At 34.4% G+C, this 19,162-nt stretch overlaps 1 protein-coding gene across 1 annotated transcript in view; it reads right to left on the bottom strand.

Annotated features, from left to right (window-relative positions):
• Window positions 1-19,162, bottom strand: part of LOC128225119 (QRFP-like peptide receptor) — a 213,594-nt gene that overhangs the window by 93,629 nt on the left and 100,803 nt on the right. The window contains exon 2 of the mRNA XM_052935152.1: window positions 14,253-15,256. Coding sequence (XP_052791112.1) covers window positions 14,253-15,191 — 939 coding nt within the window. The 5' untranslated portion in view covers window positions 15,192-15,256. The remainder of the gene's footprint in view (window positions 1-14,252; window positions 15,257-19,162) is intronic.

The following is a 19,162-nucleotide window of genomic DNA, read 5'->3' as shown; positions in this document are numbered from 1 at the left end:
TTTCCTTTTAGGTTTTGGGGTTCATTATGATGTATTATGTATGTATATTGCAAGCCTGTGGTGATTTTGTTGATTTGTCGTCTGCAAGTCTTATTCAAGAATTGAATGACGTGGAAAATTGCCATATCCAAAATACATCATTTCGGTGTGGAACAGAAACAGCATTGAAGCTAAGCAAAATACCCAGACAGACATATAAATCCGAGGTAGTTCTCGAATAAAACTGGCCGAGATACTCCGAATAGAACACACAATATTTTATATTCGGAACACCTCGACGTTTGTTCATTGAAAACAATTTGGATGTAAATGTCAGAAATCTTAACATTTAACTGTGCTGCAAGTAAATCGCGTAGTAATTCAAACTTAAAAGTAACAGCTAATTACTTTACTTTTGTGAATCTGAATAATTAATGCAAGTATACACTTCACTTGCAATCAGTTTAATCTAAGTAATACATGTGATAAAAACACGATTAAACACTACAAATAATTATCAATATAATAAAACAAATACGAACAACTTCTACTTATGTACCGGCACACATCCAAGGTTGCTTTTGACTGGATATGGCCGAGGAGTTCCGAAAGAGGCTTTGATTCTAATTTCTTCATCTCTATTTATCACTGGCTTGAGCGGTACTTTTTTCGAGTCTTCTTTTAAAAGCAGCCTCGTTCATTAAAAACAAATAATAAAAAAATAATGAATAACAACAGCAAAATCATTCATATGCGTCGGAAATGTATAAGATATCTTAAAAGTACAAAAAACAAATTCGAAGGTGGACAAGTTCAACAAATTAAGAAAGGGAGGGTGGGTCATTTTCTGGCTAAGATAGAACTTAACTATTCTTAAATATATTTGGTACAAGGGCATACAGCTTTTTTAGTATTTCCATTCAAAAAATAGAACAGGACATTCCGTTGGGAGTTTTCAAACTGTGTTTCATTTGTAATGTTATCAAATATGCAGTACATGAAGAGCATTACTAATTTGTACTTTATTACTGTCTGAAAGAATTTTCGTTTGGCTGCATTTGTGTGATAATCAAAGGTCCCAAAGGAACATAAAATAAATTACTACACTATAAATAACTACAGACTATGTCAAATTAAAGTTCTGGTGTCTGGCTGTTTCTATGATGGAATGTCCCCCTAGTTTCCCTTCATCTGGATTTTGAATTGGAGACATCCTATCTGTTCATTCAGAATCAAACGAAAAATCGGGACGGATGCAAACCATTAGGGAAGAGATCTTGATCACGTGTTTTTTCAGCTTCTTATTAAGTAAAGACATCACGCACCAGTCCCATGTCTGGGGAATAGCGGGGACTTTGACTTTCGGTCCAGCCGATCCCAGGTAAAATATCCGTCCTGTCGAGACAAACTGCTGGTAAAATCCCCGCCAAATGCCCCCGCAACCCGGGGACATCCTAGGTTAGGCATATTCCCCTCTATTTTTGGCTCGGAAACAAAACCACCGCATTCATCCGGCACTGCGGGGTCCCCTGTAAGGTAAAATCATGACCCATTTCCCCCGCTATCCCCGGTATACACGAACCTTGAGGGGGCGTGGTTACAATTGACTGGTGCATAATACGCATCAAGCAGAAATGATTCTGGGAGTGAGCTTAACTCATGTTAGTATAACTCGTGGCCCAATCCCTTTCATGTTTGATAATTAATCATTTGTCTCAAATTCTATGTTAACCTGTTTTACTTTACATTCATGCAATAAAATATTATGAAATTAAAATACCTGTGTGAAGTTTTTGAGTAATCAGTCTCAGGCACCATATGAAATATAGATTGCACAAAACCGAAATTTAAATTACCCTTTGATGTTCAACAAATTCCACACCAAGAGAGGACAGACAGACACATTGTTTCAAAGCATTTTATATAGCGAGTACAGGGAACAAATACCGTGGCATTGTTTATATGAAGGTTTTTCAGTGTCGACACACCTGACACTTGTTAGTTATCGCTCGAGGGAGACCGAAGTCCAGATAACGTGTGTTTTGTACACGCTTAACATGCTCTTCAATTGGAGGTCCATTAATGCTGGCAGGAAACACGTGTATTTGTATTATACTACATGCCTATCGAATACTTTCGCCTGTTTGCGGCTGTTAACGATCGCTGGAATGATTTCCTGCACATTTTTGTCATATGTTAATGATCATTTTTGTTCCTTTATTGATACATGAAAACGAGTGGGGTTTTTATGATGATAATTATAAAGATGTAGGAATAATAAGTTTAATATGCAAATAATATATTGTTATGGTATGAAATGAGTATGAAAAGCAGGCTCACCTTAGATTAACTGTAGTACTATGAAACCCGTGCATAAATGATAATGATTTTTTGGAACTTTAATGTATATTTAAATGTACCTTAATTCATTTCCCAAAATTTAGTAGGTAATTTTATTATTATTTACAAACATATGTGATGGCTTTTATATATTAACAAATGTTCTATGCAGTCGTTAGTCATTCTCATTCATCAGAGGTTCGATCGTGATAAATCTAACTTGTACGCAAAGCATTATCACTCTGGTAAATGAGAATGTATTTAGTAAGTTATTTAGTTTTTAGAGTCATTAGATAATATCTTATAAAGCTGTTTGTAAGTTATGTTCCTGTAGTGCGACCGAACCACGCATACGGGGATAATAAAAGTTAACAAAATATACAAGTCTAATAGTATTGCAGCAAAAGTTATATTTGTGGTATTTACGTTAAATGGCGTCTAGACCATAGCAATTTGGTATAATTATGACTAACAGGCGAATTAAGATGAAAATATACGATTTTTAGTGTATTCAAAACTATACATAAGTATGCAGATATATATATATATAATGGTAGGAAATTAAACACAAAAAATAGCTATTGTAAATGACAAACGCTGGGATTGTCTGATAACACTGATAGTGCAGCTCTCGCCAAAGTCCTTCTAACTGATAAAACACTTTCCAAGATCAAAAGGTTACGCGTAGGACCTGTTCTCGGGTCATGCATGACCTGTCCTCGGTTCTTGTGTGCTTGTCTTGAAGACTCGCGTGTCCTGTCCTCAGTCCTTGATTGTCTGTCCTCAGATCTCGTTTGGTCTGTTCTTGGTCATTGTGTGATCTGTCCTCAAGCCTCGCGTGAACTGTCCTCGGTTCTTGTTTGTCTGTCTTCAGCCCTCATGTTGTTTGTTCTCAAGCCGTGCGTGACCGGTTCTCTGATCTCGTTTGAACATTCGTCAAGCCTCTTGTGACCTGTTCTCAAGCCGTGTGTGACCTGTCTGCTTGCCATTTCTTAACTTGTCCTTGCACATTAAACAAACGTAGTCTTACTCTTGGCAAGGTTTGTCCCTGTAGTGCCATGTGATGTAGATAACTATAGTTCAAATTCGAGATTTCAGTCTTAATCGTTGAGTACTACACGTGCAAGTTATAACATGATACATATATCGAACGCGTCAACAGTCGTTTGGAACCGCACGTGCAAGAACAAGCATTATAACATAAACAAACAGGTGACCAAGTAATTAAACATAATGTAGGAAAACTATCAAGAACCAGTCAGATTTTATTGAAATTATCTTAGCGGTCCTCTACAAATATACGTTCAAAGTAACTGTTAACGAAGATGCATTGAACCATTTTATTCGTTTAGTAGAGCTTGTCAAGTGTTTTTGGTGCCCAGCCGAGAGAATTAAAATAAAAGTTGACGCATATAAGAATAATTTGCTGAATGTAATATTTCACGTAGACGGTAAAATGAAATGATTTAATTTAGTCAAGAGATATTCATAGTGAGCGGTTTGACGTTATTGTAGGTATGACTTAGCACTCTCAAATATGATTGAAATTTCGCTTAAAGACAAACTTGCTTAATCAAACATAAGAAATGCTATTACTGAGTGTTTATTTTATTCATTCAAGACTTTTAAAGATGTTTTGAGTAAAGAATCCCTAACGGATAAACTGGCGATTACAGTTTCCTGGCGCGAAATCTGGGGTACCCTTGTGCATAAACTAGAGGCACCCCGGTGCATAAATTAGGGTTTCCGTGCGCATAAGCTATGGTTACCCCAGTGCATAGAGTTGGGTTTTCCGGCACAAAACAAGTTCCCCGGTGCATGAACAGAGGTTTCCCGGCGCATAAGCTGGGATTTTTCAAGATATCAGACCAAAAGTACATATTTTTGTAATAATTTGATTTGAACTAGTCTTTTATTTCAAAATATTTAATGACAAACGATGAACAGGGTACCCTTTTATTTTGGCTTCTAGTATAAAGGTACAGTTTACATGATGATCGAGCTTCCTGATTACCATTCTATAACGTCGTATAGTTAAACAAAACAGTACCATTTCAACATTATATTGTTAAAGAGAAGCACTTTGGAAACCAATCTTCACCAAATTTAACAGCAACACATTGCTTTCAACATATCAATAACCCGTATACTATAATGTACACACTATATTCTCATTTTTGAACATATTTTTTAGTCAAACGAAAACATCTGTATAATGAACATTATGATGAACATACATAATAAAGCACATGTTTTCCATAAAAATGCCTCCAGAAAACTTAGACCATCAATTGGATCCAACCTTATCGTATGCCCATAACTGATTGATTTTCAAACCTAATGTGCGAGAATCGTCCATGCTTATAAAGTAACTTAAAGGTTATAACATTATTGATGCGGTATAGTAATTTACTTTAAATTCATTTTACTCAAACATATAAATATACGTCTGTGTTACTCCCACGCCGCCATGCACGTATGTTATTTAAGACACGCACGTCGGATATTCTCAATGACTTATGCTGTGAATCAGCTGGCGCCGCCGACTAGTTTATTAACTGCCAACGGTATTGCTTTTATTCTTAATGATAGATAATGGTGTCTCTTATTTTGCATATTTGATAGATTACAGTCGCAATAATGCATTCGTTGCATTAAGGAACATTGAATTAGTTCAAGGCGTTCTTGACCTCTCTATGTCTATTTTCTAGAGCCTCAGATTGTACTATTTCCTGTACTTTAAAAAATCAATAAGAACGAAGCAATTTCATGTTTACAGTGATGTATGTAGCACTATGACCTAGGCATCAAGCGTAATTTTGAAAATAATATATTTAGAATACAGTTAATATCTTAGCCAATGAAATTGCAGATAGACAATCATTAAGTACTAGGCTAAACATCAAAAATTTCTACTTTCGCTGGGGTTAAAAGGTCCGCCTACTGCCTCTCATCCGATACACACTACCTGAATCAGATTTTGTGTTGACAATGTGCAATCAAATGAGGTTGTATTATAAGTCAATTATATGGCCTGAAGTAATACATTAATAATTAAGAATAAACTCGTTCGCTACGCTCATTCCGTCCGTTCTTAATCATTAAGTTTTTACTTCATGTGAAATAACTATTACCTAGATCTTATAAAATTTTAGGAAGAGAGTTATTGTTTGCTCTAGGGCTAGCATCAACACCACGTTTGTACGTTAGGTAGAATATATAACTTACTCAATGACACGGACATTGACTTTATATTTATAACTATATCTTTATGGAGTATGTGGTGTGTTCCAATTCGAGCCCTAATTATAACACATTTTCAGTTTGATTTCTTAAATAAAAATTGTATTTATCACTCCACACATTCAGTATGCCTGCAATGTTTTTTCCCTGCAATATGACGTTTAAATTGTAAGATCTTAATATTGCAATTTAGGCTTAGTTAGGGAAAGACGATGACCAAGTTTTATTGAAAATCGATCGTTTACGATCGATGTCGAGACTATTGATTGCATAAACTTTGATTATCGATTATGTTTTTGTAATTTTTAAAAAGTAGAAATATGCGGAACAATATTGGGTTATTAACTAAATGCTTTTATTGGCATTTTGCCTAAAACCCTACACTGTTTCACTTAAATATATTTCTAAAACAATGAGAAACAGCCCTTTACATAGCATTATCATTGGAGAATGATAAAACAGCACTTTATAATTGTTTATACTAGTAAATGCAGTTTAATTTTGCTTTGAACTTTAATTTCAGAATATGACTCCACTGAGATACGATGTTATTCGATTATTCAGAGCAAACTGTACAAAATTGAAGTCAATTATCTGCAAACTGGAAAAAACAATATGTTTGAAACTGTTGTATCAATTTAAATAAATTTATGGAGATTTAAAAGTTCGCCGACTAATATTTCAATGGAAATGTGTTTTTTATCAGTGTGAGTGTGATTTCTTTACACTTTTTGACCTGCACTCTCACAGATTTACCGTTTTTGCAACCTTTTTTTGTCTTGGAATGAGCCAATTTTTTCCGTAAATATCTGCAAACCAGACTGCTGACCAAAGATCAGATCGCAGATTTCCATATATCCGTTCAAAAAATAATGTTTTATGGTTAAAAGCGTTACTAACGGTTAAAGAAAAATGCATAAAACATTTTTGAACTTGAATATGAAAATCTGCGATCTGGTTTTTTGTCAGCAGTCTTATATCACTGGTTTACATGCATTGTAGCATAAATTTGGCTCGTTCCAAGACAAAAAATGAAAAAGAGTTGTCAAAACATTCAATCCGTGAGAGTGCAGCTTTATAATATCTTGAAATATACGTAAAATTGCACCATCGATGTATGAAATACTAAAAAAATACTAAACAAATTGGAGGGGAACACACATCTCTGTACAACCCTATAAAGCTAGGCATCCCTTAAAAAAATCCATAGGGATACATTGATATAAGTTTATATTTAAATTTAGTTTATATAATTGTATCATCAGTTGATATGGCATGTACGCTTTTCCCCCAATGATCTATTATGGCTTTGGGCCGATGGCTTCCTCACGGGACCATTTGGTTATTTCCAGGTCTTTGTGGCAGCATAATGCTGTTTTGCAATATAAATGTCGTGGCTTTCAAGATTTGTTTATCTAATGTTAGACGAAGATGTGTTTTGTCGAAATTTAACAACACTTTAATGCTTTCTTTTGGGGTTTTGGGGTTCATTATGATATATTATGTATGTATATCGCAAGCCTGTGTGATTTTGTTGATTTGTCGTCTGCAAGTCTTATTCAAGAATTGAATGACGTGGAAAATTGCTATATCCAAAAGACATCATTTCGGTGTGGAACAGAAACAGCATTGTAGCTAAGCAAAATACCCAGACAGACATAAAAATCCGAGGTAGTTCTCGAAGAAAACTGGCCGAGATACTCCGAATAGAACACACAATCTTTTATATTCGGTACACCTCGACGTTTGTTCATCGAAATCAATTTGGATGTAAATGTCATAAATCTTGACATTTAACTGTGCTGCAAGTAAATCGCGTAGTAATTCAAACTCAACAGTAACACCTAATGACTTTACTTTTGTGAATCTGAATAATTAATGCAATTATACACTTCACTTGCAATCAGTTTAATCTAAGTAATACATGTGATAAAAACACGATTAAACACTACAAATAATTATCAATATAATAAAAAAATACGAACAACTTCTACTTATGTACCGGCACACATCCAAGGTTGTTTTTGATTGGATATGGCCGAGGATTTCCGAAAGAGACTTTGATTTTAGTTTCTTCATCTCTATTTATCGCTGGCTTGAGCGGTACTTTTTTCGAGTCTTCTTTTAAAAGCAGCCTCGTTCATTAAAAACAAATAATAAAAAAATAATAAATAACAACAGCAAAATCATTCATATGCGTCGGAATTTATAAGATATCTTAAAAGTACAAAAAACAAATTCGAAGGTGGACAAGTTCAACAAATTAAGAAAGGGAGGGGGGGGGGTCATTTTCTGGCTAAGATAGAACTTATCTATTCTTAAATATATTTGGTACAAGTGCATACAGCTTATTTAGTATTTCCATTCAAAAAATAGAACAGGACATTCCGTTGGGAGTTTTCAAACTGTGTTTCATTTGTAATGTTATCAAATATGCAGTACATGAAGCGCATTACTAATTTGTACTTTATTACTGTCTGAAAGAATTTCCGTTTGGCTGCATTTGTGTGATAATCAAAGGTCCCGAAGGAACATAAAATAAATTACTACACTATAAATAACTACAGACTATGTCAAATTAAAGTTCTGGTGTCTGGCTTTTCTATGATGGAATGTCCCCCTCCTAGTTTCCCTTCATCTGGATTTTGAATTGGAAACATCATGTCAGTTCATTCAGAATCAAACAAAAAATTGGGACGGGACCACTAGGGGAGATATCTTGATCAGGTGTTTTTCGGCTTCTTATTGAGTAAAGAAATAATGCACCAGTCCCAGGTCCGGGTAATAGCGGGGACTTTGACTTTCGGTCCAGCCGATCCCAGGTAAAATATCCGTCCTGCCGAGACAAACTGCTGGTAAAATCCCCGCCATATGCCCCCGCAACCCGGGGACATTCCAGGTTAGGCATATTCCCTTCTATTTTTGGCGCGGAAACAAAACCACCGCATTCATCCGGCACTGCGGGGCCACCTGTAAGGTAAAATCACGACCCATTTCCCCCGCTATCCCCGGTATACACGAACCTTGAGGGGGCGTGGTTACAATTGACTGGTGCATAATACGCATCAAGCAGAAATGATTCTGGGAGTGAGCTTAACTCATGTTAGTATAACTCGTGGCCCAATCCCTTTCATGTTTGATAATTATTCATTTGTCTCAAATTCTATGTTAACCTGTTTACATTTTATTGACATGTATTTACATTCATGCAATAAAATATTATGAAATTAAAATTTCTGTGCTAAGTTTTTGAGTAATCAGTCTCTGGCATCATATGAAATACGTATTACACAAAACCGAAATTTAAATTACCCTTTAATGTTCAACAAATTCCACACCGAGAGAGGACAGACAGACACATTGTTTCAAAGCATTTTATATAGAGAGTACAGGGAACTTTCAATGAGTAAACAAATACCGTGACATTGTTTATATGAAGGTTTTTCAGTGTCGATGCACCTGACACTTGTTAGTTATCGCTCGAGGGAGACCGAAGTCCAGATAACGTGTGTTTTGTACACGCTTAACATGCTCTTCAATTGGAGGTCCATTAATGCTGGCAGGAAACACATGTATTTGTATTATACTACATGCCTATCGAATACTTTCGCCTGTTTGCGGCTGTTAACGATCGCTGGAATGATTTCCTGCACATTTTTGTCATATGTTAATGATCATTTTTGTTCCTTTATTGATACATGAAAACGAGTGGGGTTTTTATGATGATAATTATAAAGATGTAGGAATAATAAGTTTAATATGCAAGCCAAGTATTATATTGTTATGGTATGAAATGAGTTAAAATAATAATGTGCAAAGCAGGTTCACCTTAGAATAATTGTAATACTATAACACCCATGCATAAATGATAATGTTTTTTGGAACTTTTATTTTTATATTTTAAGTATGCCTTAATTCATTTCCCAAATTAAGTAGGTATTTTTATTATTATTTGCAAACATATGTGATGGCTTTTATATATTAACAAATGTTCTATGCAGTGGTTAGTTAGCTAGTTAATTTTTATATTCATTAGATAATATTCTTTTAAGCTGTTTGTAAGGTATGTTCCAGTAGTGTGACCGAATCACGCATACAGGGATAATAAAAGTTAAAGAAAAAATGCAAGTCTAATAGTATAGCAGCAAAAGTTATGTTTGCGGTATTTACGTTAAATGGCGTCTAGACCATAGCAATTAATTATTACTATGACTAACAGACGAATTAAGATGGAATTATACGGTTTATAGTGCAGGCAAAACCATAAATGATATAGCAGATATATCGAAGTTAGCAGACAGTCAGACTGTGAAATTTGACATTAAACATTTATCAAGAAGCAGCTGTAAGATCATTAATGATTATTCTTGTTTTGTTTTTCTATTTTATAAATGTTTCCGATCCCGTAAGCATATTTTGATCTGCTGTAAATGGCTTAAAAGATATCTTCATAAATCGAGTTATATTGAAAATATTCACGTTTTCAGAAGGTTCGATTATGGCTAGGGATTGAAACTGAGACCAAAGCCATATTCAATTTTTACTGAAATTGCCGGAGTAGTTATTTCGATCATCAGTTACATCGAAACTAGATATATACAGGAGAAGGAGCATTTACCATATTTTTCGCTCACTAAAATCATGAATAATAAAAACGTAATATGCTCAATTTGAAGTATCACCTTCGGTTAGCTCAATCTGAAGTATCACCTTCGGTTAGGCGAATATAAATTACTTACTTAATTTTCATCCCCGCCCTCTTTTTCGTGTACTTGGTCACTTATGCTATAAGAAAGAGTATGTACACATATTCAACGGTGAAACAGTCATCGTAGAAAAATGAAAAATAAAGTGTCATCCCCGCACCCATTTAAAAGCAAATGGATGAAAATCTAGCAATTTATTTGTATTGGCCTAAGAAAAAAAACACTTTAGATGATGGGTTAAAATAATTGTTTTTGCCATTAATCCAAATGTAGGTTGAATGTGAAAAAAACGTTTTTTTTAAATAAAACAATATGCTTTTACTCGGATAATCAAGATTTGATCGTCATAATCGATTTTCACCGATTAAGGAGGCAGTCGCTCATTTTCCGATAATACTCGATTTAATCAGAAGTTATAGCCGAAGTATACGGTCAAACCCGCTATCAGATGACCAAGATCATATGATCTCGTGTTCTTTTCCCAAGAGATACTAAGTAAATACTATTGTGATTGCTCCACATGGGTTCCAAGTTAATCAGATTTATTTGGGAAATATAAACACAGCAAATGACCGATTAGGATTGCCCCCTGCAAGATGCCAACAAGCGTTTTAGGAACCAGCTGTGTTTTGCCAGATTTGAACTAAAATTGTACCAACTTAATTTCACGACGTCAATAACAACGTTAAGAACCGGTCAACGTTCTGTGCGATTGTACGTGAACAAAGAGCAAAGCTTCCAATAATGGTTACTGAATAAGAAGATAATGCGGACATCACTATATTGACCAGCAGCCAAAGGTATAAAATTATGTTCAGTTCACGTGGTATCTTAAGGCTAGCAATTCGGAATTCCTCGGACAGTTTTCCATCGAAAAATCCTCGGATGTGTACGGACGATTTTCAATGTCAGAAATCTTCTAATCATTTAACTACGCTACGATCTAAGTAGATCGCGTATAGTAGTGTAAACTTCTCTATAGCACTTTAACTTAATGATTTATAGATTAATAGAAAAACAAACGATTTGTTAATAACAATTATTGAATAATTGTGTTCTGTTCTGTTCTGTTCTGTTCTATTTTGTAGTTCTTTCATGAATGTCTCTTGCAATATAATAAAAGCTAATGACTGTTTTCATAATTTGCGTGTATGTGTAATGATTGATGTTTAATTTTGATATACGTAACTTTAAGTCTAATTCCTGGATCGGTTTGATCTATATTTTGTCGTAGATAAAGAACACATTATTATTATTATTATTATTATTATTATTATTATTATTATTATTATTATTATTTAATTATTATTATTATTAAAAGTAGTAGTAGTAGTAGTAGTAGTAGTAGTAGTAGTAGTAGTAGTAGTAGTAGTAGTAGTAGTAGTAGTAGTAGTAGTAGTAGTAGTAGTAGTTGTAGTAGTAGTAGTAGAAGTAGTAGTAGTATAAAAAAAATATTATTATTAATATTATAATTATTTTATTTTTTTATAATTATTACTATTTTTATTATTATTTTTTTATTATTATTATTATTATTATTATTATTATTATTATTATTATTATTATTATTATTATTCATGAAATGTTCTTCAAGCAAAAAAACCAATGGCTTATATCCGGGATTATAACATTCAATCGGTCTGAAAGCATGACAATTGTATTGTTGTTTTATTTTGTTCTGTCCAAGTAATGTGAATGCCTATAAAAAAAAGTCAAGTGCATTCAATTTCATGAAACCATAAGCTACCGAATGGTAAAATTGAACAAGGGCATGTTTTCATACTGACAAGGTTTCATGCTGTCGCAAATTTGCAGGGAACCATTAGGCATAGAAAATGTTGTTGTTTTTTCCACTTACACGACCGACCCTTTGTTTCCACCCGACCCTACACTTTGTTTGCCGCAGTGTAGGCTTTTTTCGTAATTTCCTGAAGACATTGGCACTGTTTGACTGAACATGTTGAAAATGACCGTTTTAAATTTAAATATTCTATGAAAGGGATGCACCCTGATATCGTTGGGATTGGTACAGAATCTCGGTTTTCCAAACAACGAAAAGCTTATGCCTACCTACCTACCCTTCTTTTAGATGTTAGTGTGAATAAAGAACCTTATTGCCTTATCGACGTTCACAGCGAACCCCTTGAACGATTTTTTTACAAATTTTCCATATAAAAATAATTAAGACGCCAATTAAGACGTCCGATAAATAAGGCGGATTTATTCAAAATGCGGCTGAGGTACGCCCGCGCTATTTTCTGTATATCGCCAAAATTGAGCCCTAATAACATATTCATAGTAGACAGTCTATACATCAAAAAGCAATATGTTACTTAATACTTTGTACAGAAAATTGCGAATTTCTAAATTGGTTTATAGGTTGTTCAAACAGTTCGTGGCAATAAATGGTGCAAATTACTCAAACCATTCCTTTGACACTCAAAATGGGATAGGTTTAGATATAAATATGATTTTTTCATATCAACGAACTCGTCGCACACAAAGTTATGAATATTATGTTATACAGAGGGTTTGTTTGTTATGTGTTCACGTTGGTACAAATTGCTCACACCACTTCTTTGACACTCAAAAGAGGATAGGTTTAGATATAAACATGATAATTCCACATCAAAGAACTGAGAGCGCACAAAGTTATAAATAAATGTGTTTTACATAAGGTCTGTTTTTTACATGTTTCCGTTGAAGAACATAATCCAATTTATTTTATTATTCGGATAACTGAAATGCCCTCTGGATTTCCTTTCACTTTTAACTACTGTAACAGACGATGGCGGATCTTTTTAAGTTTGTCTTGCTTATTCAAATAAACAGAAGGTTAATTGAATAGCGAAGTTGAAACACTTAAACCTGTGATATGAGATTATTCGTAGCTAATAAAATGAGCAAGGTGCCGGCAAAACAATTACTAGTAGTGAAAAAACGCTGCACTCAACGTTATGAAATATTTATGAGTATTTGAGTGCAAACCTGTTCATTAAATCCAGAAACAACTATTTATATAATTGAGTAACTGATAAGAGTGTTTGAAATTAAATATTTATATAAATTAAGTCAAGTATGATTCAATGGGTAGTCAAAAAAAGTTGCCTTTATTTCCCTGAAGGGTATTAACCGCGATGGTTCCGACTGCTTTGATAAATACGGGTGCAATTTACCTTTTACAATTCAATAGATATGATGTGTTTTTTTCAGTTGTATAATCACAATATATAAAGTTGTTCTTGACAAAACTATTCGTTCAAGAAGATATTGTTGCCCATATTTCAATACCACATGGTACGGCATTAACTTTCCTTAAATAATTCATAAAAGCAATGTTATTATTATGTAAAATGTAGAATAACATATAGAATGGTTAACGGATAAGTTAATTGTTCAGCGCAGCTTTGGGACCACTTTCTAATTGTAAAATGCATATTAACAAACATTAACCGTCTTAATGTACAAAATTATGGTTGTCTGCTTGCCAAGCCTTTATATAATTCTACCCATTCACCAGGTTGAAATTAAAAAATGACGAAATTCTGACTGATTTAGTTTGCAAAATTATGTTTTATCTACTGGGCCAGCCACTGTTTAAGTCTCACTGCAAATTTTGCATAATAAATAATCGGGGCATATAATGGACTGCTTCCATCCCATTAGACTTATTATAATCTCCAACAAACAACAAAAGAAGAAGAATTATAAAGTGATCTGTAAAGTAAGCTAAAATTAACGCTAAAACATTACTGATTGTAAACCAAGCTCATTAACATAAATGTTTTAAAATACTCTTGAACTAATGTGAAAAAAGAAGCCGTATTTCTTTTGAGTGTTAAGCCTTTATCTCATCAATTAAAATATAAATACCAAAGCTTGTATAGTTCATTTCCTGTGTTCAAAAGGCATTAAAAGCCATATCAAAGACTCGTTATCTTTTTGCACCTATCTTAATTAATTACATTATACTATTGCACAAACCTTCACTTTGGATTTGAGTTGCGATTTATCCCTCTGGGCGTCGGCGTTTCCTGGTACGTGCCGTTTCCAAAGTAGGTACCCAACAATGCTGTAGGTCACTGACAAAATTATTACGGGCACTACATAGGTCAATATTAAGACTAGAAAGGTGAAAAATATGGCCAGTTTCTGGGTTGGCCAGTGTTCGCCACAGGATATGTGGTTTGTCTCTGGGACCGTTTGTGTGTTCCCAACGTATAATTCCACACTTCCTAATCCAATTGAAATTAGCCACAGTAGTAATATAATATACTTGTATTTGTTAGGTGAAGTTCTCGACGCATTTATAGGAGATACTATGGCGAAGAATCTGTCAATTCCTATGGCCATATTTGTGGTCACACTTACTGTCACTGAAACCACTTGAAGAAACATCACAATGGGACACATCGGGCGTGAAAAAATCCAGTTTGAGTCCAAAAGTAGATATGTAAATGTAAATGGAATACAAAACATGGCCATGATTAAATCCGCCGCAGCAAGATTTATCAAAAATGGACGTAAATCTGTTTTCGATCGTTTACCTTTACAAAATATCACAATTGCTAAGGAGTTTCCAGTGATAGCCAACAACGTTGTAACACTGTAAAGAAATACCAGCACATAATGTTGTGCAGTTAAAGGCGTCGACACATAAGGTTCCGAAGTATTATTATCACTCATATTTCCAAAGTAACCTGTATTATTCGCACTGTAATTCCAAGCGGTGACATATTCCCAACTTGAATTTTCCGCCAGCGTCCTCGGCATCTTCTCTCCTTTTCCATTCACGTTATCGGATAACACTACAAACTCTGACTGGTGCCTCTCCAGAAGCGATAGCTCTATTTCCCATTCCAGTAGCTGGGATACCCCCGGAGTCTCTGAATAATTTTGGCTCTGCTCAGCAAAGAGCCGCATCGTTTGTTTTGGATTGTTCTGGGCTGCTTCCAACGGGTTATATCCGTAACTGAATGTCTAGGAATCTGCAAATTTGTCAAGATCAATTACTGATAAGGCGTTGAGCTGTACAAAAGAATACTGATGTCAGCGTAACTGGTAACTCAACATACCATGCACGACACATTTTCTTAGATTTACATCTGTACTTCTAAGCATGAATGTGGCTATAAGATCCGGGACAATGTTTGAGCGATATTTTATGATGTATTGTATTATAACAATCTTCGGTATGAAAATATACGTCCAAAGGATTGTTTCGTAATTCTACAAATCTGGAGCACATTGCAAACAATGTTCCAAAGTACTTCGGGAATAATGTATCAACTAAAGCGACGTATTTGTTCTTTCATCAAAATTCGTTATGCTTCGTGATTATATAAATCCGACATTGTAAGCCAAAATGTTAATCCATGCGTTTACTTGTACTTACATTCACACACTTTTCCATCTGTCAGTGACAGAAAATATCATTTTCATTTTTTTTACATTATTAGTTGTTTTTGTTTGTTTTTGATGTTGTCGTCGTCAGCGTCATCACCGTCGTCGTTGCTGTTATTGGTGGTGTGTTTGTTGTTGATTTTGTTGTTGTCGTCGTTGTTTTTATTGTTGATGTTGTCGTCGTCGTCGTCATCACCGTCGTTGACGTTGTTGTTGTAAATTGTTTTGTTGTTTATTTAGTGGTTGCCGTCTTTATTGTTGTTGTTTATGTTGTTGATGTGTTTAAAATCGTTGGTATTGCTGCCGTTATTTCGTTTGTTCATCATTTATAGCGTCATTAACAAAATAGTCAAATTGTTGTCGAATAATCTCATTTGTACACATGCACACTATATTATATTAAATCAAACACCACTTTGGACAATCCTGGTCGTAGCTGTTATAGCCAAAGGTCTTACAAAGCTCCGTTACTGACAACACATTGCTCGTGCACTATAACCTCATTCGCGATCGCTTACAGCGTTAATTTCAATCCACACCTGTTAAAGTACTGTTGTGTTTCTCTTTTGACATGATGAAATACACGTAGTCCAAACGTATACAAATTATTGAGTCAGTGTATTTGAGTTGCGGTCAGTAGGGCAAAACAGTACACCATCATGGCTTGTTCAAATACAAGTTAAGTATAATTAATAAATCACCGCTTCCAAACAGTCTTATTTATAATTAACTTCTATACATATTCGATATTATACGCCAATGTTGTATAATACATATATGCCACAATCCAAACGGTTAATACTTAAACGCGTGTGACATACAGATATGGACTTGACGAAGTAACAGACAAAGCGGTTAGTTCAATCATACAATATTTACATTTTAATTGAGTAGGTTCTAAGATTAATCTTAAGGCACTCGCTACAGACAGTATTCTGTCGACAGCGCGGCTGGTGCCAATTTGTGGATATCCTTTGACATTTGAGTAATTAAATAACAATTATTTTGACTCGAAGACACGTTAGAAATGTAATTAGGCGCAGATAACGTTAAAGCCTCCATTGATTAAGTGATCAAGTTCTGGCGTTTATCCTAGGAAGTCTAACTATAATATTTATCAGACATTTTTACTCATTTTACTGCTTAAACCCTTTACCGTTTATGACTCTTTTCATAGACATAACAGAACAGTTTATTAAAGTTGCACTCTTATAGATTGATCGTTTTGACAACTTGTTTTGTCTTTAAATGAGCCACTTTGTTCGTAAATGTCAGGAAACCAGTGATATAAGACTGCTGTCAAAAGATCAGATCGCAATTTATCATATTCTAGTTCGAAAATTTATGTTAAAATATGGAATAATTGTGAGATTGCACCTTTAAAGGCGCACAGTACGGGCCAATGCATAATTTGACTTAAATGATCAAAAAAATTGGAAAGAAAGATATGATTTGTGTACATAAAAATGTATATTTTCCTTTATGGTGTCATTTATAGCTAGGTGGCCACAAATTACATAGTAAAAAAGTGCCAAAATATCATTGTGTCTTTTTTTGCTTTGTTTTGATCATATAAGTCAGCATTAGAGGTAAACATGATAATTTAGTATTAAATAAAAAAAAAAAGTTTGCATCAGCTACTTTGTGCGCCTTCAAAGCCTTCTATGCGTAGAGAAGTATTACTGCCATTAAAATGATACTGTAGTAGGTTACCAAAAGCAATTAACAACGAGCTTTTTGCCGTTTCATGTCCAATCCCAGGAGGAATAGAGGACAAACATGCAAGCTTTGATTACTGTACTTGTAATGCTGTTTCGATAATTAACTGTACTTTTTTAAAATCAGCAAGCAATATCCTCAAATATTTACGCCTAAACTTCCATTCCTCAGATAAACAGCCTTTCGGCAATAGCGAATATTTTCAATGAACGCAACATCTTTGGATAACAAATGTTTGGAGGCCTATATATACATTGACACCAGATACCAGCATTCGAGGGGGAGGCCGCCCCTGAACGCTACCGAGCGCATAACAATACCCTGATAATGACAATACTCACGCAATTCATTCCTTGAATGATACTAGCATTATCGGGGGTCACCAGTAATTTTAATTAAACTTCATTGTCAAATGGCTTTATGAAGTGACAAGCTTATTATTTGCACACTCCGATACCTAAAAGTGCTACTCGTATTTAAATCAATATGTACAGATGTGTAACAAACATTAATTTTCAGTGATAAACCTTCAACTACTTACTAAATAATGCATTTATGGATAATATTATATTACTGAAAACACCGCTTTGGACAATACAGTCGTAGCTGTTATAGCCAAAGGTCTAACACAGCTCCGTTACAGACAACACATGGCGTGTGCACTAACTCATCACTTGTGATCGCTTACGTTTATTTCAAGCCTCACCTGTTACACATTTATTTAAAATCAATACATCCTCATGTATAACAAACATACATTTTGAGTGAAAAACCTTTAGCTACTGAACTAAATATTACTATATTTATGGAAAATATTATTTACTGATAACAATATTGAAACCGCGTGATGAATAGCTGAAAACATGGGGAATGACCAGGTAAAAAATAATATGAAATAGCAGTATATGGGTATTAGTTATATGATCAAACTTTTTGACAACTTTTTTGTTTTTGAAACAGCCTATTTTTGCGTAAATGTCTGGCAACCAGTGATATAAGACTGCTGACAAAAGATCAGCTCACAGTTTTTCATATTTAAGATCGAAATTTGATGTTGTATGGCTATAAGCTTTGAGAAAAAATAAACTTTTCTGCAGTTTAACCAAACATTTGAGTTTGTTCTATTGTGAATTATCTGATATGACTGAATTGAAGGCATTGATGCCCAAATCAGCCGATTCTGAGACAACTTTTTTTTGAAAGGGTAAAACTGACAATCTTTTGGAGTGCAGCTTTAAGATGTGTACAAGGTGTAACGTCCTCGTTATCATACGTTTAAACACAAACGTGGTGAATGAAATGGACATATGAAATATTACAAATAGACAGTTTATTTTCTAGATGGCCACCCAATTAGTGAGTCTGGATATTTATAGCATCTTTCAAAACATAGTTTGCAAATCGAGTACATTACAGTGCATTGTGTTTGGCACTTCTTTTGTTTTTGTTTCATAAGCAGCTGATTTTGGTTCAATGCCTTCCATTCAATCAGACAAGATATCTAACAATAGAACAAAAATTAATAGAACAGATCCCATTTGTTTGGGAAACTGCCGAAAATTGCGTTTGCGTAATTATGAAAAATGCAATTTGATCTTCCGTCAGCAGTTTTAGTTTCAGACATTTACGCACATATTAGACAATTCCAAGACAAAAAAAAATGAACAAAGTTATCAAAACGGTCAAACTGCGAGAGTGCAGCGTTACATAAGCACTTTAAAGGCTGATGTGTGTGTGTGTGTGCGTGTGCGTGTGCGTGTGCGTGTGTGTGT

This window comes from Mya arenaria, chromosome 2 (genome assembly GCF_026914265.1).
Source record: "Mya arenaria isolate MELC-2E11 chromosome 2, ASM2691426v1".
In the NCBI taxonomy this organism is placed as follows: Eukaryota; Metazoa; Mollusca; class Bivalvia; order Myida; family Myidae; genus Mya; species Mya arenaria.
Note: the sequence above shows the minus strand (reverse complement) of the source record. Positions and strands in the feature narration are given on the sequence as shown.